We start from the raw sequence: 22,987 nt of genomic DNA on the forward strand, positions 1-22,987 counted from the left end.
GCCCCCGCCCGGCCCGCCCCCGGCGCCCCGCTTACCGTTCTGAGCGGCGCCTGGCCCTGGGAAGAGGGAGCCAGAGACCAGCAACAGCGAGAGGGCCAGGGCGCTGGGGAGCGACGAGCCCGACATTCTCCCTGCAGAAGACCGAACAGCGAACGGGCCGAGGCCGGAGCCGGGGCCGGGGAAGGGAGGGGAGGGAGGGAGGGGGCGGGCGAGCGCGCGAGGGAGAGAGCGAGGGAGGTAGCCGTGGCTCAGCTCCGTCCTTCCCCGTCCTCCTCCTACCGCCGCAGCGCCCAAGCCTCGCGAGACCTTCGCTCCCGGCCGTGGGCGGCTGAGGAGCAACGGCGTCAAGGCTCGCGAGAAGAGGCGGTCTCAATCGATCCTCCTGCCCCTCGGACTCCGCGTTCCCGCCCCTGCAGAGGTTGATTGGCCTAGCGCGAGATAGGTCACGTGCCGGGGGAGCGTCTGGCCACGTGACGGGGAGAGGCGGAGCTCTTCTTCTCGGCCCTGGGGAACGGAGAAGTCTGCGGTGTGTTTATTCCTCTGTGAATGCGGGGAGCGCACATAAGAGGAAGCTTTGGGAATACATTTCTCCTCCCATCCTGCCTTTCAGTTGTTGGAGCTCTTGGCTGCAAAATTTAATGCAACGCCGACTCTTTTAAGCCTTCCTCTCATTGTTCCCTATCAAAGTCCTGCTGTTTCTTCCTTCTGGACTTTGACCTTAGACCCTCTACTGGCATCTGGCTTCAGCCTCCCATTTTAACCCCGTGTATTAACCTTCTAGGCTAAATGATGCACTCCCCGTGCCTGGTATTACCTTGTGCTTTACTGCCTCTACATCTGCTCCCTCAGCGTGGAACGTCCTCCTTTTCCTCGCCCTTCTATTCCCCCTCCCCCATTTTGGCCTTATTTTAGCTACTTAGAATCTCAGGCCTGAATTTCAACTAGACTAATTGTTAGACAATTTAGGCACTAAATTCTACAAGGAAGTAATCTTGTATTAACTTATATGAAGAATCTTCAGAAGCATTTTTGTGCAGCGAACATTCATTGAGTACCTACTGTGTACCAGGTTTTCACATCCGATGTGAAACCTGCATGAAAAAGTGGTCCCCACTCTCACGAAGTTCACAGCCTAGTTTATCAGAGGAGGGAGGAAGAGGACAAATACGGCCTCAAATAGCAAAACGACCCATAGGAAAGGAGCCAGCCGAGTGCTCTGGCAATGTGGTCACAACTGTTTTCATGGAAGTTTGGGAAATGCCCTTTTTCAGGGTATTTTTGGTACTACCCTGAGCGCTGTCAATCCTTGGTTGGCAAAGGATTTCTGTGGCTTAGCTCATACCTGACTCAGAACAGACATCTTGGGGAGTGTCTGTGGAGTGAAACTGAGAGGAATCAAGTAAGCAGTTCTGGTGACCTGACTCAATTTGAAGAGAAAACTTGAAGAACCTAGAAGAAGGAGCATTCACCATGACCCTCACACTCTCAAGCCAAAGTGGACTCAAGCTTTCAACATGAACCAGATAGCTGATGGTTCCAGACTGAGCTTTCTAGCAAGCTACAACTATGGCATGTTGTTGATTGAAATGAAACTATATCCTTCAAGACTTCAGGTGTGTGAGTGACAAAAAGGTTGGCATGTATCTTTGGACAAAGGCCAGTCTGCAGACAGCTCTGGATGGAGGGCTGCAGGGCTGCCTGTGGTGGGACCAAGATTTTCAGCTGATGGAAGCTTCAGTCGGATGCAGCCATCCTGCCTCATCATCAAAATCCCCATTTGATTAGGAGTCCTTACAACAAGGAATCCTTACAAAATGATTGTGCTCATTTAGTGGGTAGGGAAACTGAGGCTGAGAGAGGCATAAATTACCCAGGGTCTGAATGGTTTTGGTAATCATTAATACCAAAAAATTTGATTTGCCTCCTTCTAGGCTCACGGCAGGAGTGCCTTTCCTTGTCCTCTTGAAGTTGGGAGTGGCATGTGACTTGCTTCCTCCAGGCCAGTGAAAAGTGACATGCATCATTTTCAAGCAGAAGCATTTCCTTTCAGTTGCAGACACCATAGCATACTCTTTTCCCTGCATGGTGATCAGTGATCATGATCACTGGCATGTGTCAAAATGAAGCTTATGTCAGCCTGGGTCCCCAAGTTAGCACAATAAGCCCAGGCCTCCAGCCAACCCATGTACAATAGGTAGTGTCTGTTCACTTAAGCTACTGAGATTCAGAGGTGTTTTCTCCTGCATAACTTGTACTATTCTGGTTAGGGGAAAGATGAAATTCAACTCCATCCCACTACTACCACCACCATCTACTAGCTGTGGCTTGGACAAGTGACCTGTCTCTCTGGATCCTATTTATCTGTCAAATGATGCTAATGATAGTACATACTCAACTCATAAGATTATCAGAGCAATAAATGAGTAAATTTTTGTACAATGTTTAGATGAGTTTCTGTTTCATGTAGATACTCAAATGTTGATGATAATGATAATAAATACTATTGCTGCTGCTGCAACTTTAACTCCAGCCCTGTCCTCTTCCCACTATGTCATGCTTCTTACAAAAAGTGATTCAGGATGAAAATTTTAAGTACAATGTTACCATCAACTCTCAAAACCTGCAGTTATGAGGAATCTTTTTGCCTAGAAGAAAATGTCCTCAAATCCCATGTGCTAGTAGCTGTACTTTTAGATGCCCTTTTAGGGGAAAACCAAAACCTCCAATAACTCAGTAACTTCTTTAAATTTTTTCTCTTTTTTAAGGTTTACATGCACTTAAAAATCTCTCTACAGGTAAGTGCAGCTATGCGGGAGGATGGCTGAGCTCCTTGTAATATCTCATAAGAGCCCTTAGGGGTCCTCAGTGGTCAGGCTGAGACACATTTTCCTGGCCTCCAGGGACTGCTTGGAGGTCTGGCTTTCCAGTATTGATAGTGCCTCCTGGTGGCAAGACCTGTAATAAAGCATTCCCAATTGAAAGGCTTTCCTGGGTGGGTGGGTTGGTTGGTTGGTTGATTTGTTTGTTTTGGTGTGGTTCATTGTCTTTGGAAGGATGCCAGTGAAGATGATAGTAGTGTTAATAGAGTTGACTTTGAACTTCCTTATGGTTTCCCTACTCCCTCCTCTGCAAAGATCTGCTCCTTTGAAGTTCTTTCCATGCAGATATACCACCCTGCCCATCTTGCTTGCTGTCATCTGACCCACCAACATAATTTTTTTCCCTGCTCCTTCCAACTCTTAGCACCATCCTTGAACTCTATGGGTGAGTTCAGCATCCATGTTGATGATGTAGTCAATACCCTAGTCTCTCATCTCCAAAAACCTACTCAACTGAGCCACCCTTTCCAAGGTTACACTCTCAACACCTTAATCACCCATAAAAGGCTCCATCTTAGGAATGTGAAAATATAATACCTCACTGTCCATTTACCCTCCTATCCTTTCAGTTCCATGTACTAGGACCCCATTTGCTGTGATTCTTCAACCTCATTGAGACCTCTAATCCATTAATCCCACAAATTCTCATTGTCCATTCCTCATTTCCTTTCTGGTCCAGTTTAGAGTCCAAGGTTCATCATTATAATCGTTTCCTTACCCACCTCAATCTCCGATATACTTTCCTGGAACCACAACCTGGCTAAGCACTACACTCTGAGATGAAGTTTCATGCCCTGCACCTGAGCAGCTGAATGTTGCCTGAGAAAAAAATCACACAGACAGGCTGAATGACATCATTTTAAATTCATGGTCTCAAACCTCAAATCTCAAACCTCAAAACTCAACACCACCCAGCAGCCCTACTCTTTCACATGAGGTAAGCATGAATTTGCAATTGTGATGGTCACATGGAAGAAATGCTCATTTCTTTCACTTCTTTAAATCAAATTTAATCCATTCTGAGCACCTTTCGGCCAAGATGACAAGAAATTCAATTTTGGTCATTATGAGCCTCCCTCTCTACTTCCCAGAGTAATATGAAATTCCTAGGGATTTATGCAGTCCAGGACATTACTGGTTTTTTGGTCTGGCCTTTTTTTTTTTTTTTAAGTTCACTCTGGTTGCCACTGGTGTGTGCGTGGCCCAGACCCACATGATCCCTTGAAGGTGAATGGTTTGTTGCTTCCCACCACTTCCCTTACCAGCCTCACCCTACACCCCACTCCCTTCCTGCTCTTTGTGATTGCTGTGCTGCTTCTCACCTTGGAGCCTTTGCACATTCTGTTCTCTTTGCCTAGAATGCTCAACCCCCATCCTCTTTACCTGGTCTACTTCTCATCCTTCAGATGTCACCTTCAAATTGTCCCTCCTTAATATGAAAATTAAAACCATAATGAGATACCACTTCACGAACACATTCAATTCAATAATTAAAAAAAAAACCTGACAATACCAAATGTTGGTGGGGATGTAAAGCAACTGCAACCCCCTACACTGCTGGTATGCGTATAAAAATGGCAGAACTACTTTGGAGAACTATTTGACAGCTTCTCATAAAGTATATAATCTGTGACCAGGAATTCTACTCTTGTATCCCCACTGCCCAAGAGAAATGAAAACATATTTCCACAAAATAATTTATACAGGAATGTTCATAGCAACTTTATTCACAATACCCAGAACAGGAAACAATCCAAATATTCATCAACAGGTGAATGGATAAACAAACTATGGTATATTCATACAATGGAGTACCACTCAGCAATTAAAAAAAATAAACTACTGATACATGCAATAATGTGGATGAATTCAGAAGCATAATGCTGGGAGAAAGAAGTGAGACGCCCCCAGAAAAGTATGTACTGTATGATTCTACTTATATAAACTTTCACAATATGCAAAACTAATATATGTTGATAGAAATCAGATCAGTTTCAGTGTTTTCCTGGGAGACTGACTAGAAAGGGTCATGTGGGAATTTTCTAGTTATGGAAACTTTCTATGTCTTGATCTGGGTGATGGTTAACATTGGGTGTACATTTGTCAAAATTCATTGAAATTATACCTCAATTAAAAATGTGCAAAACAAAACCGTCCCATTGTCAAGGAAGACTTTTCTGGGCTCCATAACTCAATTAAGCCTTGTTATTGTATACACTCATTGCTCCATTTCCCTTTTTTTGATATCACTTGTCACAGTTGGGATTTTACTTTTATTTATGTGGTTATCTGACTCACATCTGGCTCCTTTTCTAGACCTCCAGGAGGAGGAAACCATGACCGACTTGTTCACCACTGAATCTCCAGTGCCTAACACAGCATTTGGCATGCAGGAGGTATTTAGTGAATAGCTCCTGAGGGAATAAATGAGTCACACAGCTGGACCCAGAATCTGAGACTCCTGACTCTCAGTCCAGTGCTCCTTCCACTCTACCATCCCAATGAGACTCTAGCAATTGCCAATGATAGATGACCAGCCCTCAGTGCTTCCTTTCTCTGTACCATTAAAAATTGTTATCAAGCCTTGTATGATGGGTTAATTTAACATATCTCCATATCCAGTCTCCCCATCTAGAATAACCTCATTATAACAATCTTATATTTCACAGCTTTTCACAACTTACAAAGCGTTTCCACATTAGATATCTCATTATTTCACTTGATCACCAAAACTCCATTTCATAAACAAGATAATGGAGGCTCAGAAAGGAGAATGACTTATTCAAGACCCTCACTTGGCAGGTAATAAAACCAAATAGAATTTGAACCCAAGTCCTTTGGACTGCAAAGGGAAAATGCTGAGGGTGGCTGTCATCATCTTGAGGAAGACAGTCTCCTAAGATGACCCTCTTCAAACAGCATGAATCGTATCTGAGGATGAAGCAATCTCCTGGGGCAAGGTCTGCTGAGGTTGGTATAAGACTGGCTCATCTCCTGGCCAGGAGCTTGGGGTGCGCATCATTTCTTCAGAAAGCGCTTTGGGTACCATCTCTACTATGACAGCCAGTGCAGGGATAGGACAGGGCAACTTAACAGCCAAGTCAGGCTTGTGTTAGAGTCAGGCTTGTGGGCTTTTAGGGGCTAATATCAATATATAACCGCCTTTTAATCCCTGCTCAAGTATAGACACAACTGAGACAGACATAAGGGTCTGTATCCCTCTTTATTTTATGCATATAAAATATATGTGTACATATTTATATATAATTATGTATATAATATATATGTATATAAAATCTCTGGGGCTGTATAATAGTATATATATATCTCCAGGACTCATCTTCAGAGATTTTGACTTAATTGATCTGTGGAGAGGCCCAGCATGTGTAGCAGTGTAATGCACTCTAATGTGCTGTAATGCCCTGCTTCTCAAACTTTGATGCACATTAGGTCACCTGGGAACTTAAAAAAAATCCCAATCCCTAGACTGCACCAATTAAGTCAGAATCTCTGGAGGGGAGACCCAAGCATCAGTATAGTTTTAAGACTCCCCAGGTGATTACAATATGCAGCTAAAATTAAGAACAGGTGCTCAAATGCAATCAAAAAAATTTTTGAGTATGCAGCCGAATGATAAAGAAGACTGTTAAAACACAGATTTCTGGGCCCTACTGTGTTGGGGGGGCTGTAGCTGGCTTATTAAATTAAGAAATGCAGATTATGACCTATGACTGAGGAGGCACAAGCCACCCACACAGGGGCGGCAGGCAGCTCCCTCAGCATCCGAGCTCCCACTACCCGGGTAGTTTTGATTGAAGGCACAGTTTCAACATACTGATGCAAAGGAAGTAAAGTTACAAGGTTTAATACTCACAAATTCCAGAAACAGGGTGTGGGGGACACGATGAGCTGGAGGAAGGGCAGTCCTCCATCTCAGGTCACAAGGGAGCAGGAGATAGAGAGCACGGCAGCAAGCACCTATTACATATAAGGTGATTGGGGTAGAGGTCGCCAACTTTTCTTGGGCTCAAATCTAAGTGGTTATTTTTTTTCTTATTAGTTATTTATTTTATACATATTAGTGTATATATGTCAGTCCCAATCTCCCAATTCATTCCACCACCACCACCTCCCCCCTGCCACTTTCCCTGCTTGGTGTCCATATGTTTGTTCTCTACATCTGTGTCTCTGTTTCTGCCTTGCAAACCGGTTCATCCATACCATTTCTCTAGATTCCACATACATGCTTTAATATACGATATTTGTTTTTCTCTTTGACTTACTTCACTCTGTATGACAGTCTCTAGGTCTATCCACATCTCTACAAATGACCCAATTTCATTCCTCTTTATGGCTGAGTAATATTCCATTGTATATATGTACCACATTATTTTAAAAGGTGCCCTCGGAAAAGCAAAGTGGGAACTTGTGGCAGGCATCCTAAACTCAAGTCCTTATCTAAACGTCCAGACTCTGGGTGTGAGCACAGTTGTTATACTGTAAAATGCTTAGATGACAATTCAAAATAGCTGTTTTCTCATCACACCCACCCTCAGAGTCAGTAGCGGGGGTGGGGCGCTGACAATTTGCATTTCTAACAAACTCGCAGGTGATGATGATTGATGCTCTTGGTTTGGAGACCACACTTTGAGACCAGTCCCTCCACAAGGCAAGGCAAAGAAATATTTCCTCCATCAGTTGACACAGTGATGAGGAAGACCTGACGTGATAACTTTCATCCCTGAGGGTCCATGGGAAAATAATTATGCCCAAATCAGCCCAATTAGCCTACATAGTGTTTTAAAGAGGGTTATTAGGGCTTCCCTGGTGGTGCAGTGGTTAAGAATCCGCCTACCAATGCAGGGGACACAGGTTCATGCCCTGGTCCGGGAGGATCCCACATGCCATGGAGCAACTAAGCCCGTGTGCCACAACTACTGAGCCTGTGCTCTAGAGCCCACGAGCCACAACTACTGAGCCCACGTGCTACAACTACTGAAGCCCGTGTGCCTAGAGCCCGTGCTCCGCAACAAGAGACGCCACTGCAATGAGAAGCCCGCGCACCGTAACGAAGAGTTGCCCCTGCTCGCCGCAACTAGAGAAAGCCCGCACGCAGCAACAAAGACCCAATGCAGCCAAAAATAATAAAATAAATAAATTTATTAAAAAATATAGAGGGTTAATAGGTTCTGATTTTAAAAGGGATAGAGTCTGCAACACTGTGGCTAGCATCAGAATGCCCAAGGTGCTTCTAGGTCGGTGATCTTCCCACCGTTGGGAATGAGTGGGGAAATTCATTTCTGGTGTTTCCATGTTAATGATTAATTATAGTCGTAACAGCGGTGTCTTCTTGATATTGTCCCTTTCTCCTGAGAAATGTTCTGATCCGCATGGCTCTAATCAGACCACTTTATTCTTGCGAGACCCTTTTCCCCTGTTTTGTTCAAGAGATGTCACCAGACTCCAGCCAGGCCACTCAGAAGCCCTGGGAAATTTTTTGGATTAAAATTTAGGAAGGTCAGTCTCTCTCTCTTCAGTGATCTAAACTATGAGATATGAGACTTGAGGTGTCAGTGGCCAGAAGTCCTGCCATGTGCAAGAAACCAGTCTGCAGAGAGAGGATGAAGCTGATAAACAAGAAACAATGATGTTACCTTTCCACTGTGAGCTCCTCAAGGAGGGGCATTATTTACTGTTTTATTCCCCAATGTCTGGCATAGTATAAATGGCACAAAGAAGTGTGTCAGTAAATGTTGTAGACAGTTTTATTAAGGTGTAATTAACAGACAACAAACTGCACATATTTAAAGTGTACAATTTGATAACTTTTGACATATTTATACACCGGTGAAATCACCACCATTCGTCACCCCTGGAAGTTTCCATGTGCCCCTTTATAGTCCCTCCTCCCACCTCTCCTCACCTGCCCCCTAGCAACCACTGACCTCCTCTCTGTCACTGTAAGTTTGCTTCTTCTAGAGTTTTATATAAATGGAACCATATAATATGTATTATTTTTTGACAGCTACATAATTATTTCGAGATTCACCCATGTTGTTGTGTGTCACTACTTCATTTTTTATTGTGAATAGTATTTCATTGTATAGATAAATCACAATTGGTTTATCCATTCACCTGTTGATGAACTTTTGGGTTGTTACCAGGTAATGCCTATTACAAATAAAGCTGCATGAACATTCCATGCAAGACTTTGTATGGACATATGCTTTCATTTCTCTTGGGTAAATGCCTAGGTGTGGAATGATTGGGTCATATGGTAGGCATGTGATTAACTTTTAAGAAACTGCCAAACTTCTTTCCAAAGTTGGTTATACCACTACGTTCCCTGTGGCATTTGGAACTTCTGGTTCTTTCACACTAACACGTGGCAAGGTCAGTCTTTTACATTTTAGTCATTCTAATAGGTATGTGATAAACCATGTGGTTTTAATTTGCATTTCCTTCATGATTAATGACAATGAACATCTTCTTATGTACTTATTGACAACCCATACATCTTTTTTGGTGAAATGTCTATTAACATCTTTTACCCATTTTTTATTTTTTATTTTTGGCTGCCTTGGGTCTTCATTGCGGTGTGCGGGCTTTCTCTAGTTGCGGCGAGAGGGGTTACTCTTCCTTGCAGTGCGCAGGCTTCTCATTGCGGTGGCTTCTCTTGTTGTAGAGCACGGGCTCTAGGCACGTGGGCTTCAGTAGTTGTGGCACGCGAGCTCAGTAGCTGTGGCTCGCGGGCTGTAGAGCACATGCTCAGTAGTTGTGGCTCACAGGCTTAGTTGCTCAGCGGCACATGGGATCTTCCTGGACCAGGGCTCGAACCCATGCCCCCTGCATTGGCAGGCGGATTCTTAACCACTGCGCCACCAGGGAAGCCCCTTTTGCCCATTTTTAATTGAGTTGTCTTATTATTGAGTGGTAAGAGTTCTTTATATATTCTAAATATAAATCTTTATCAGATATGTGTTTTACAAGTATTTTCTTCCATTCTGTGCCCTGCTTTTCATTTTCACAATAGTGCCTTTTAAAGAGTAAAAGTTTTAATTTTGATCAAATCCATTTATCAACTTATTCTTTTAATGTTTGTTTTTGTGCCCTATCTAAGAAATCTTTGCCTAACCCAAAGTCATAAAGATTTTCTCCTATGTTTTGTTCTGGAAGCTTTAAGTTTTAGCTCTTGCATTTATGTCTATGATCCATTCAGAGTTAATTTTTGTATATAGTAGGAGGTGAGGGTCAAGATTTCTTCTTTTTTTTTTTATGCCAGTTGTTGAAAATACTATTCTATCCCCATTGAATTACCTTGGCAATTTTGTAGTGAATCAGTTGTCCATATATGTGTTGTCTATTTCTGGATTCTATTCTGTTCCATTGATCTATATGTCTAGCCTTCTACCAAACCACGTCTCAACTACTATAAATGTATTCCCCAAGTCTTAAAATAAGATAGAGAAAGTCCTTTGGAAATAATAAATATGTGAGTAAAGATTTAAAAAAACTTTTTCTCATTTTTAACTATCTTTAAAATGTAATTGGACTTCCCTGGTGGTGCGGTGGTTAAGAATCCGTCTGCCAATGCAGGGGACATGGGTTCAAGCCCTGGTCGGGGAAGATCCCACATGCCGCAGAGCAACTAAGCCCATGTGCCACAACTACGGAGTCTGTGCTCTAGAACCCGTGAGCCACAGCTACTGAGCCCATGTGCCACAACTATGGAAGCCCGCGTGCCTAGAGCCCGTGCTCCACAACAAAGAAAGACAAGCCACCGCAATGAGAAGCCTGCGCACCACAATGAAGAGTAACCCCGCTTGCTGCAACTAGAGAAAGCCCACGTACAGCAATGAAGAACCAACACAGCCATAAATAAATAAATAAGACATAATTGACTGTTTAAAGCAAAAATAATAATGTATTATGGGGTTTATTACCTATGAAGAAGTGAAATGTATGACAACAATAGTATAAAGGGCATGAGTTGGGAATGAGGAGTATACTGATTTAAGGTTCTTACACTTTATACGTGAAGTGATATAATATTGTTTGGAGGAAATATGTGGTCAACTGAAGATTTCATAGAGTAACTACTAAAAGCAAAGAGGTAGAGTTAATAAACGAGAGTGAAAATAAAATGGAATCTTAAAATATACTCAATTCAAAAGAAGTCAAGAAAGAGGGAAAATTAACAAAAAAAAATGGGTCAAAGATAAAACAAATAGTAATATGATAGATTAAAACCCAATCAAATTAACAGTTATATTAAAGGTAAATAGGTTATGCACTCCAATTAGAAGACAGAGATTATCAGATCAGATAAAACAAAAAACAAGACCCAACTATATGCTGTCCATAAGAAAGCCACTTCAAATATAAAGACACAGATAGGTTTAAAGTAAAAGAATTGAAAAAGTATACAATGCAGACATGGATTAAAGGAAAACTAGAATGGCTATATTAATATCAGACAAAATAGATTTCAGAAGAATAAATATTATCAGGGAATAATGGAAACATTGCATAATGATAATGGGATCAATTCACCAAGAGCACATAATTTGAAATGGTATGTACGTGAAAACAGAGCTTTATAATACATGAAACAAAATCTGATAAAACTGAAAAGTGAAAGTCCACAATTATGGCTAGAGATTTTAACACTTCTCTTTCAGTGATTGATAGAACAATAGACAGAAAAATCTGTAAGGATATAGAAGACTTGCATAACCCTATCCATCTACTGGATCTAATGGTTTTCGTAGGACACTATACCTAATAATAGCAGCATATGCATTCTTTCCAAGTACACATGGAGCATTCACTAAGATAGCCTATGATAGCTATAAAACACATCTCAACAAATTTAAAAGTATTGAAATCATACAAAGTATGTTCTCTGACCACAAAGGAATATACTACAAATCAATGAGAGAAAGATATCTGGAAAATTCTCCAAATAATTGCAAATTGAACACCATACTTCTAAAATAACACAAGAAGAAAGTAAAATGGAAGTTTAAAATATTATGTTTGGGCTTCCCTGGTGGCGCAGTGGTTGAGAATCTGCCTGCCAATGCAGGGGATACGGGTTCGAGCCCTGGTCTGGGAGGATCCCACATGCCACGGAGCAGCTAGGCCCGTGAGCCACAGTTACTGAGCCTGCGCATCAGGAGCCTGTGCTCTGCAACGGGAGAGGCCGTGGTAAGGAGAGGCCCGCGCACCGTGATGAAGAGTGGCCCCCACTTGCCGCAACTAGAGAAAGCCCTCGCACAGAAACGAAGATCCAACACAGCCATAAAAAAATAAATAAAATAAATTAAAAAAAAAAGAATGAATGAAGAAAATATTTTAAAAAATATTATGTTTGAGTAGTCTATTACATTTTTAAAAGGTTTAAAAATAAGAAAAAGTATTTATTATATTTATACTCACATATTTACCACTTCTAGAAATCTTCATTCTTATGTATAAATCCAAATTTCCATCTGGTGTCATTTTCTTTCTGCCTAATAAATTTCTTTATCATTTGTTACAGTGCTGGTTTGCTGGTGATGAATTTTCTAGGCTTTTGTTTGTCTCCTTTGGAAGGTATTTTTGTCAGGTACAAAATTCCAAATTGACAGATTTTTTTTCCAATTAATGAAAGATGTCATTGCATATGTTCTAGTTTGCATAGTTTCTGATGAGAAATCTGTAATTCTTGCTATTTTCCCTCTAAACATAATGTGTCTTTTTGTTTCTGGATGCTATTAAAATTTTCTCTTTATCACTGTTTTTTCCAGCAATTCAATTATAATCTGTGTTGCTGTTTGTGGCTTTGTTTCTTATACTTGGAGATCATTGAGCTTCTTGGATCTGCAGGTTTATAGTTTCATCAAATTTGGAAAATAAGCCATTATTTCTTCTAATAAGTTTCTGTTCCTCTCCTCTGTGCAGCTCAAATTATACCTATTTTAGATCACTTATAGTGTCTCATAGGATTACTAGGTTCTGTTTATTTTTTCCCCCAGTCTTTTCTTTTCTCTATATGCTTCATTTTGGATAGCTTTCGTTGCTTTCTCATCACATTTGCTGATCTCTTTTTTTTTTCTGCAGTGTTTAATCTGCTCTTAATCCAATCCTGGTCAGATTTCATTTCAGATCATTGTGTTTTTCATCTCCAGAAGTTTCATTTGGATCTTTTTATATTTTTCATTTGTCTCTTTATTTTTATATTTTCCTTTCCATGTTGAACATATTTATAAGATTTAGAATAGCTATTTTAAGGTCCTCGCCTGTTAATTCCATCATCTCTGTCTTTTCTGGGTTTCTTTCCACTGATCAAATTTTCTCCTGGCTTTGTGTCATGTTTTCCTGCTAATTTGCATGCCCGGTCATTTTCATTGCATGTTTTACATGGTAACTTGTTGTACGTTGCATTTTGTTGTATTTCTTTAAAGAGTGTTGGGCTTTGTTTTGGCATGCAGTTAAATTATTGTGGATCAGTTTGATCATTTCGAGGCTTGCTTTTCTGTGTTGTCATAGCATAAGAGCAGCTGTTTTCTCAGGTTTATTTAAACCTTTTATTAAGGTGTTCTCCTTCTGAGTATGCCCCTCATATTACAGTCTTTTCACTCTGGCTGGTGGGAACAAGAACTAGTCCCAGCTGTGTGTGAGCTCCAGGAACTATTCAGCCTACTGCTTTCCAGTGGTTCTTTCCCCAACCTCCTGGAGTTTCACCCCAATCATGTGCAGATTAGACTCAGCCAAAGACTAGATCCTTCTGCTGATCTCTAGAGCTTTCTGTTTGCACAGCTTCCTCCTTTCAGTATAGTGCCCCACAAATGCTATAGCCATGACAGCCTCTTCAAATTCCAATCTCTGTCTCCTCAACTTAACAATACAAATTCTGGTTGAGCTCTCCCTCCCTGCACCCAGAAAACTTCCTCAAGGCAGTAAGCTGGGGCAATTTTAGAACTCACAATGTTTGTTTCCCTTCTCTCGGTCCTGTGCTGTGTGTTCAACTCACATTTCCTTCTTTACAAGATCAATGATATGACCCTGAGATGCTTGAAAGAGTCCAGGTCAAATAGATTATCTTTTGCTTCCTATTTGGACCATGGCTTTCTTATACAGATTCTTTCCTAGAATTTCTAATTACCTTCCTCACTTGTTGAGAAAACAAATATGGCCATAGCACTAAGCTCTTCCAGCTTCTTATCTAACATTTTTGCTTGGAATCTATTCTACTTTTCTTGTGGAATACATTCTATCCTCTTGATCTGTTATTCTAATATGAAGTGGTTGGCTTCTAGATCTGTCACCATGTGGTCTTAGTAAGACTCCTCTACCCTGGTGAACACTATAGGAAGTATTGTAGTGAACACTGGTAGATGCCCCAAATCACATGCCACCGAGATAATCAGTCTAGGTCAACAATGATAATCCCATTCACTTTGCTAGTGATTGGCTCCAAAATGTGACTCAATTCTGGGTAATGAGACACAAGATAAATTAGCAAAGGGCTTCTGGTAAAGGTTTTCTTGTTCGTAAGAGGGAAGAAACACAGCCCTTTTTCTTCTTTTGGACATTGTCATATGTAGATATTACACCTAAAATTGTAGGAGCCATCTTGCTATCAGCTTGAGGCTGAAGCCAATGCTAAGAGATGACAGAAGACAGATATGGAAAGAACCTGGGCTCCAGATGGTGTCACAGAGTTAATGAATCAACTAATTCTGGAACCCCTACATCTGGACTTTCCATTTCCTTATTGCTTAAGCCAGTTTCTGTTTCGTAGAGACAAAATAAAATTGTATATGGAAAACACTGTTGGATGCCTGTCCAATATTTTTTCTCCTTTTTAATAAATGTCAATATTTGTTTTGTTCTCCTATTGCTACCTTTTCATAGCAGCATATTCTTACTTTATAGATGCAGTTTGCTTGATTATCTTCAGGAACATTAATTCACTTAAGATTTTTTAAGTCCTGTTTCCTGAATTAACTTTGTTTCCTCTAGGGTTGAATGTCCTATTTGTTCATCTTGGTTCTCCCATGCTGTTGGTTTTCCTAATGTCTGATAATTCTTAATTGCCCATTTATATTTTGTAATGCAAGACTAGGTTGATATATAGCTTATATTCATTCTCTTAATACTTAAAGCTCCATTTCCACGACTGATTTCTTTATTGCAGGATTGATGAAAGGCTCTAGGTCAGGAACAGTCAGAAAAGCTCATACAGTGGCTAAAAAAAGGAAGACTTTAAAGGTGAGTGCTTTATTTTACTCATGAGTGGGCTGCATTTTAAATTTTCTTTCTTCTTTTCCTGCATTTATGTTGTGAATTTAAAGAATTGTCTTTGACCTAACCTGATTCTCTGATCCCAAGACCTGACTGGGAGTCCCCCTCAGGCAGATTTTCCAATTCGATTAGAGTGGTAATCATGGCTTTATCCTGGGGCCAAACATTGCAGCCAGCTGCTCTATATATAGAGGAGATGATGACTGGCTCAGTCCTCCAGGGCAGACCTTTAATTAGTTATCCATGGTCCACTCGTGCTCCCTGCCCCTGTTAACTCCTTGAAGCTCTTTGAGAAAAAGCATCTCTAATATATGTTTCAAATCTCTGCTATATTTGTTTAGAATGCAATTTGCTCTGCTGTGCTTTCTCCATCAGTTGCATGTCCTCTTCATTAATTGATCTTTGCTTTTGTGGACCTCTGGGCATTGGATTGAATTAATCCTCAGTTCACAGTAATCAGTTATCATCAGTCTACAATGCTCCATCGTCATTATCATCATCATTATTGGTACTACTATTACTATTATTTGTTTTGGTCTTCATGCACCATTTCAACTCTTATTCTTCTTTATAGGAAGAATGTATTTTTACTTCATGTATGTTTGTATTTTTAACTTATATAAATGGTACTAAAAGATTTGTTTCTTTTTTTCTGTCAACACTGTGTTTTAAATATATATCCACAATATTCTATAAATATACAATTAATACTTTAGAATGGAATCTGGTAGTCCATGATAATCCTCCACTACATTTATTTATTTATTTATTCTCTGATGTTGGATACCTAGCTTACCTCCAACTCTCTACTCCCACAAACACTTCATAGGGATTCTTATTTCCCCATATATTTCAGCACTTGCTGTTTTTCTACTTTCTAATTTTTGCCCATCTGAGGGACATGAAGTAGTATTTCATTGTTGTTTTAATTTATATTTCCTGAGCATCTCTTCCTAGCTACATGTTAACCACTTGGATTTCCCCATCTGCAAATTGCCTGTTGGGATATACTAGATTATGCTACTTTAACAACCAAAAAATTTTGTTGCCTTAAAAAAAGAAATGTTTACCTTTTGTTCTTGCTACGTGTCCATAGTGGCTTGTCAGAGGAGCTCTAGTCTTTAGCCATTCAGGGACCCAGGATGATGAAGCAGCCATAATCTTGGACACTGCCAGTCATTATCCCAGAGGAAAAAACAACATGCTGAATCATGCATTGGCTCTGGAGCTTCCACCCAGAAACGACACAAATCATTTCCACTCACATTTCATTGCCATAGCTAGTTACATGGCCACATTTAACTTCAAGAATATGGGAAAGTACAATCCTACTGTCCAGAAGGAGGAGAACTGAAAATATTTGGTGAACAACCATCATCTGTCCTTCTAGTCAATAAATATTCAGTTGGTTTTTTTCCCCTCATAAAAAAAATACACTCCAGGATTTCCCTGGTGGTCCAGTGGTAAAGAATCTGCCTTCCAATGCAGGGGATGCGGGTTCGATCCCTGGTAGGGAAACTAAGATCCCACATGCTGCAGGACAACTAAACCCGTGCACCACAACTGTTGAGCTTGTGCGCCACAACTACAGAGCCCACGCACCCTGAAGCCTGCATGCCACAACTAGAGAGAGAAAGCCCTCAGGCCACAGCTAGAGAGAAACCCAAGCAGACCGCATGCCTTAACAAAAATATCCCACATGCCTCAACAAAGGTCCCGTGTGCCACAACTAAGTCCCAATGCAGCCAAAAAAAAGAGGAAAATAAATAAATATTATTTTTATTTATTTATTTTTTAATTTATTATTTATGTTATTATTTATTTTATTTATTTATTAAGACAACTTCCTACCTAAGGGAGTTGTCTAAACATTGTAGGGGAAGGAAATTTTTTCCTTTTACTCTTCTAGGTTCTCTGCTGGGGCCCCTATAACAAAAGACAGATTAACAAGAGAAAAAAAACAGAAGGTTATTCACATGAATATTTCATATATACCTGGAAGAAACTCAGGGAAGAGTAACTCAAGGAGGGTGCTTAGAACTCTGGTTTATATAGCATCTTCAACAAAGGACAATAAGTTCATAGAGAAATGACAGGACAAAGGAAATATTTTTTTAGGCTTCCATGGGCAAACTGTGGGAAGGTAAATATATAGGGAACTAATGGTAGATAGAGGCTAGTTAGTAAATTTGTTATGTAGATTCCTCTGGTGTTTCCAGGCTGATAGGGTCTAAAGTTACCTCTGGTGATTAACTTTTGTCCTTTCTAGTAGAGAAGGGAAGGGGGACATCTTTGAAAATTTATGTCCTGCTTTAAGGCAAATAGGAAGAGAGCAGGGAGCTTTTCTTGTATTTGCTGCTTCTCAATTGACTTCAGCTCAATACAGTCCTTATGCCAAAGTGTCATATTTTGGGGTAACATATTTTGGTTTTCTGTATATTCCATACAGTCATCCCCACCTTCTATCCCGGGATGCATATATTCCTTGCTTTGACCCTGATTTCCTTCCCTGGGAGTAGCTACCTTGTCCTTTATCCTCTGCAACCCCTGGCTCTACTTTCTGGAAGATTGTTTACTCTCCATCATCCTCTTTGGCCTTATCTGATGTAGGCATTACCATATTTCCTGCCCATTGATGGTTGGGGACCCTAGAGTCCTTTAAAAGCTCAAAGGGTCACAGACTTTTAAAGTTTACACTTAAAATTTCTTTGGCAACATAATGCTCTTCAAAAACTTACTAGTCTTCTTATTTATTTGATTCTAGTCAGTTCCATATGACAGAGCTCATCCATAGTTATTTTCTAAATGAACTTCTTGGATTTGCTACATTTCTTTCTCATCCTATTCCCCACCCCTTCCCTTTCACTTAGTTGCAGGTAAGGTATTCAGCTTTTGTGGAAGAGCTGCACATTTAGACTCTATCCCAAGATGTCTTTTGTCAAATTAAAAGGAATTACTGAATACCTCACCTTCAGCTGGACCCTCATTTTGAGACATCTTAATCCATTCAAAAGTTTTTATCACTGGATGAAATAGCCACAAACTTGACTTGATCCTTGAAAAAAGGCTGAGATTTTAATTGGCCTTTGATCTTTCAAGTCCTTCTCATTTTTCCTTTCACTTGTTAGGGTGGAGAAGCAGTTATCACTTCCAACTGTGCAAGACCCCAGTTTTCTGGTCCCTCTCAATTTCCTTCCATTCCTGCTTGGAAATGTGCCAGTTATTTTCTGAACTTATTTCAAATGCAGTCAACAGAAACTAATGCTCGCTACTATCTTCTTCTCCCCTAGGGTTATTGCAGGTGGCAATTTTATCCAATATTTTGCCACTACATAACATGAATTGCTGTCCTTCCAACAACTGCTCACAGTTTTCTCACCACCTGATGACCAGCTCCTAATCACTGCCACAAATTTTAGATAATATTGTTTCGTAGGACTCCACTTCTCTATCAGTCAGGATAGACTAAATTATGCTAGGGTGACAGATGACCATGATATCTTAACAGCTCAAACCTACAAAGGAGTATTTCTGGGTCACTGCGAGTCAGCAGGAGTCTCCACTTATCAGAGCCACTCAGAAACCCAGGCTAATGGAGTCACCACCATCACTAACATTGCTTGTCACTACACCAAAGGGAAAAAAATGTGGTAAGCTGCACAATGGCACTGCTTCTGCAGAACCATTTAAGAACTTTAAGCTTCTGCTTAGAAGTGTCACTTGTCGCTTCCACTGAAATTTCACTGACTAAGCAAGTTATATGGCACTTCTAACTTCATGGAGACAGGAAGGTGTAATCCTACCACATATCCAGGAGGAGAATCAGAGATATTGGGGGAATGGAACTAATGACTACCAGTCTCACATACTTTGTCCATTTTTATTGTGGCTCCTGTCATTTTCTTTTTACTTGTTAGAGTTCCTTGTAGGGTCTAGAAGGTATTGCTCCCTCATCAGTTTTCAGTGTTGAAATTATCTTCTCTCTGCCACTGATCTGTTAACTTTGTCTATGGTGTCCTTCACTGAGCAGAAATCCTTTATGTTGATGTAGATCAAGTCATCAATTTTTTCCAGATGAAATTTTCTGCGTTGGGGGTCTTGTTTAAGAAATCCTTTCCCATCCCAAGGTCACAAGATGTGATCATATACTTTCTTCTGTTAACTCCATATTATACTTTTCACATTTAGATTTTATATATATCTAGAGTTCACATTTATTTATTTGTTTATTTATTTATTTATTTATGGCTGCATTGGGTCTTCGTCGCGGTGTGTGGGCTTTCTCTAGTTGCGGCGAGTGGGGGCTACTCTTTGTTGCAGTGCATGGGCTTCTCATTGCGGTGGCTTCTCTTGTTGCTAAGCACGGGCTCTAGGCACATGGGCTTCAGTAGCTGTGGCACGCGGGCTCAGTAGTTGTGGCTCATGGGCTCTATAGCGCAGGCTCAGTAGTTGTGGTGCACGGGCTTAGTTGCTCTGCGGCATGTGGGATCTTCCTGGATCAGGGCTTGAACCCATGTCCCCTTCGTTGGCAGGTGGATTCTCAACCACTGCGCCACCAGGGAAGTCCAAGAGTTCACTTTTTAAAAGGTGTAGAGATCTTTTATTGTAGTCCTTACAATGAGCCAATATTCTCAATATCATCAACTATAAAAGTCATTATTTTTCCACTGATTTCTGATTCCATGTTTATCATATTTCAAGTTCATTAACATCTGTTTCTGTTCCATTGACCTATTTATTTGTTTCAACTCCAGTTCTACACTAGTTTTAGCATTATGGTTTTGTAGAATGTGTTAATATATATTAGGGAGAATCTTTGCTTTTCTTCGAAGTTTTTTTAGTGATCAGTGATCTTCTATTCTTCCCTGTACATTTCAGAATCAATTTGTAAAGTTTCTAGATTATTTTTGATAGAAATTCTACTAAAAGTATCAGTTAACTTGAAGGATAATTTACATCTTTGTGATGTTAAAATTTCCCATTCTTTAACATGGTATATCTTTCCATATATCCTGGTCTTCATTTATGTCTTTTATTAGATATTTAAAGCTTTTCTAGTATATTCTTTGATAGGTTAATTTCTATATATTATATAGTTTTTTATTGCTACTGTGAATGGTATCTGAGTTTATATTACATTTTCTGGTTGTTAATAAATGATGTAGAGGAAGGCTATTGATTTTTAAATTTTGTTAATATTGCAACTGGGCTTACTAATCTAAAAAGTTATCTGATATTTTCTTGAGTTTTCTATTCATATGATCACATTTATCATTTGAAAATAATTACATTTTCTTCTCTTCTCCAAATCTTAAATCTCTTTCCTCACTTTTTAATTTGTATTATTATAATGCTAAGGTTGAATAGTGGTGGGGATATTATTTATCCTTGGCTTGTTCATAATTTTAATACCTTCATTAAGCATGATGTTTTTCGAGGTGTAAGTTATATTCAACGAAAATCATAGATCTTCAAAGAACTATTTAATCAGTTTTGGTGGACACAGACATTTGCTTCACCTCAGAATGCCCCCTTGTGCTCCTTTACAACCTCTCCCCTCTCCAGAAGCAACTACTATTCTACTTTTTATAATTATGTTAATTTTGCCTATTCTAGAATTTCATGTGAATGGAATTATAGCAGAATGTATTTTTATATGCCTGGTTTCTTTCAATCAGGATAATATTTTAGAGATTCATCTATGTTGTCACTTGTATCGGTAGTGTGTTCCTTTTTACTGCTTAGTAGTATTTCATTGTATGACTATACCACATTTTGTTTATTCTCCTTTTGATGGGCATCTGGGTTATTTCCAGTTTGGGACTATTATGAATAAAACTGCTATGAACATTCTTACACAAGGCTTTTTGTGGACATATGTTTTTATTTCTCTAGGAGTGGAATTGTTGAGTCATAGTGTAGTTGCATATATAACTTTTTAAGAAACCACCAGTTTTCCAATGTAATTGTTTCATTTTATACTTCCACCAGCAACATGTGAGAGATCCAGTTGCTCCACATCTTATACAACATTTAGTATTGTAAATTGTTGTAAATCTATTCCATTTTACTCGCTATGTCAGGTATGTATTGTCCTTATTGTCCTTACTGTAATGGTGCCTAATTGTTTTAATTAGCATTTCCATGATGACTAACCTTTAGAGCCCCTTTTTTTTTCATCTATGTATTGACCATTTGTATATCTTCTTTTGTGAAATGTTTGAGTTCTTTGCCCATTTAAAATTTTTTATTGTTGTTTTTATTTTTATCATCGTGTTGCAAGAGTTTTTTATATATTGTGGATACAAGCCCTTCATCAGATAGATGTGTTGTGAATATTACTCTCAATCTGGCTTGCCTATTTTCTTGATGGTGTTTTCTGATGAATAGAAATTTTTAATTTTGATGAAGTCCAACTAATTAGTCTTTTTTTTATGGTTTATACTTTGTGAATCCTCCCTGAGAAATCTTTGCCGACTCAGAGGTCACAAAAATATTCTCCTAGTACTTCTAATAGCTTTATTATTTTAGCTCTTATGTTTCAGCCTGTGATCCTTCTCAAATTGGTTTTTGTGTATAGTGTGAGGTAGGGGTTGAGGTCCTTTATTTCTCAAATGGATATTCAATTTTTCCAGCACCATTAATTGAGGATATTTTCCTTTCTCCATTGAATTTCTTTGACATTTTAATCAAAGAATCATTTGACTGTATATATGTGGGTCTATATCTGGACTCTCTATTTGATTTTGTTGGTTTATTTGACTATCCTTTCTCCAATAGTACATTATCTTGGCTGCAGTTTTGGTTTGGATTTTTTTGATCTGAAAAATGTCATTATTTTGCTTTCATATCTTGAAGAGATAGAATTATGATAGAATTATTTTTGCTGGAGATGATAGAATTATGTTTGCAGTTTTTTTTTCTTTCAGCACCTTAAAATATCATTCAATTTCCACAGCTTCCAAAATTTTGATGCAAAATTATCAAATCTTATTGTTGCTCCTTTGAAAGTACATATGTGTCCTTATTCTCAGGCTGCTTTTTGCTTCTTAGCTTTGGTGTTCAGCTATTTGATTATTAAGTGTTTAGGCGTTATTTTCTTTGTGTCTATCCAATTTGTATGTATGCTTTCACCAAGCATCTTGAATCTGTACATTGTTATCTTTGATCAGTTTTGGAAAGTTCTTAATCTTTCTCTCTTCCAACTTTGCTTCTATCTCATTCTTTCTCTGCTCTCTGCTTGGACTCCAATTGCACATAAACCTTTGATCGTGTCTCACATGTCTTTTGTGCTCTCTTCTTTCCATTCTTTTTTCTCTGTGGGCTTCAGCTTGGATAATTTATTCTTTTATTTTTTTAAAAAAATTTTTATTTATTTATTTATTTGGTTGGGCCAGGTCTTAGTTGCAGCATATGGGATCTTCACTGTGGCCTGTGGGATCTTTAGGTGTGGCATGTGAGCTCTAGTTCCCTGACCAGGGATCGAACCTGGACCCCCTGTGTTGGGAGCACAGAGTCTTAACCACTGGACCACCAGGGAAGTCCCAGTTTGGATAATTTATATTGACCTTTGTGTTTACCAATTCTGTCTGTTGCTTTTAAACCCATCCAGTGAATTTGTAATTTCAGATATTGTACTTTGCAGTTCCGGAAAATCCATCTGATATTTTTATAGATTACAATTATCTGCTCAAGTATTCTTTTTAACAATTTTGTCATATTTTCCACTTTCCTCTTTAACATACTTGTAATAGGTATTTAAAATGCCTTGTCTAAGGCAATAGAAATAAAAGCAAAAATAAAGAAATGGGACCTAA

At 39.5% G+C, this 22,987-nt stretch overlaps 1 protein-coding gene across 3 annotated transcripts in view; it reads right to left on the bottom strand.

The window, feature by feature from the left end:
- NPTN (neuroplastin) overlaps window positions 1-309 on the bottom strand; it is a 66,838-nt gene extending 66,529 nt beyond the window's left edge. For 2 of the 3 annotated variants that reach the window (XM_082386929.1, XM_082386928.1), the window contains exon 1: window positions 36-308. In XM_082386929.1, coding sequence (XP_082243055.1) covers window positions 36-126 — 91 coding nt within the window. In that variant the 5' untranslated portion in view covers window positions 127-308. Of the gene's footprint in view, window positions 1-35 lie in introns of all 3 variants that reach the window. The other variant, XM_082386930.1, reaches the window with a different exon arrangement.
- Window positions 310-22,987: the final 22,678 nt, after the last annotated feature.

The sequence above is a fragment of the Balaenoptera borealis genome, assembly GCF_965194805.1.
Source record: "Balaenoptera borealis genome assembly, chromosome: 3".
NCBI lineage: Eukaryota > Metazoa > Chordata > Mammalia > Artiodactyla > Balaenopteridae > Balaenoptera > Balaenoptera borealis.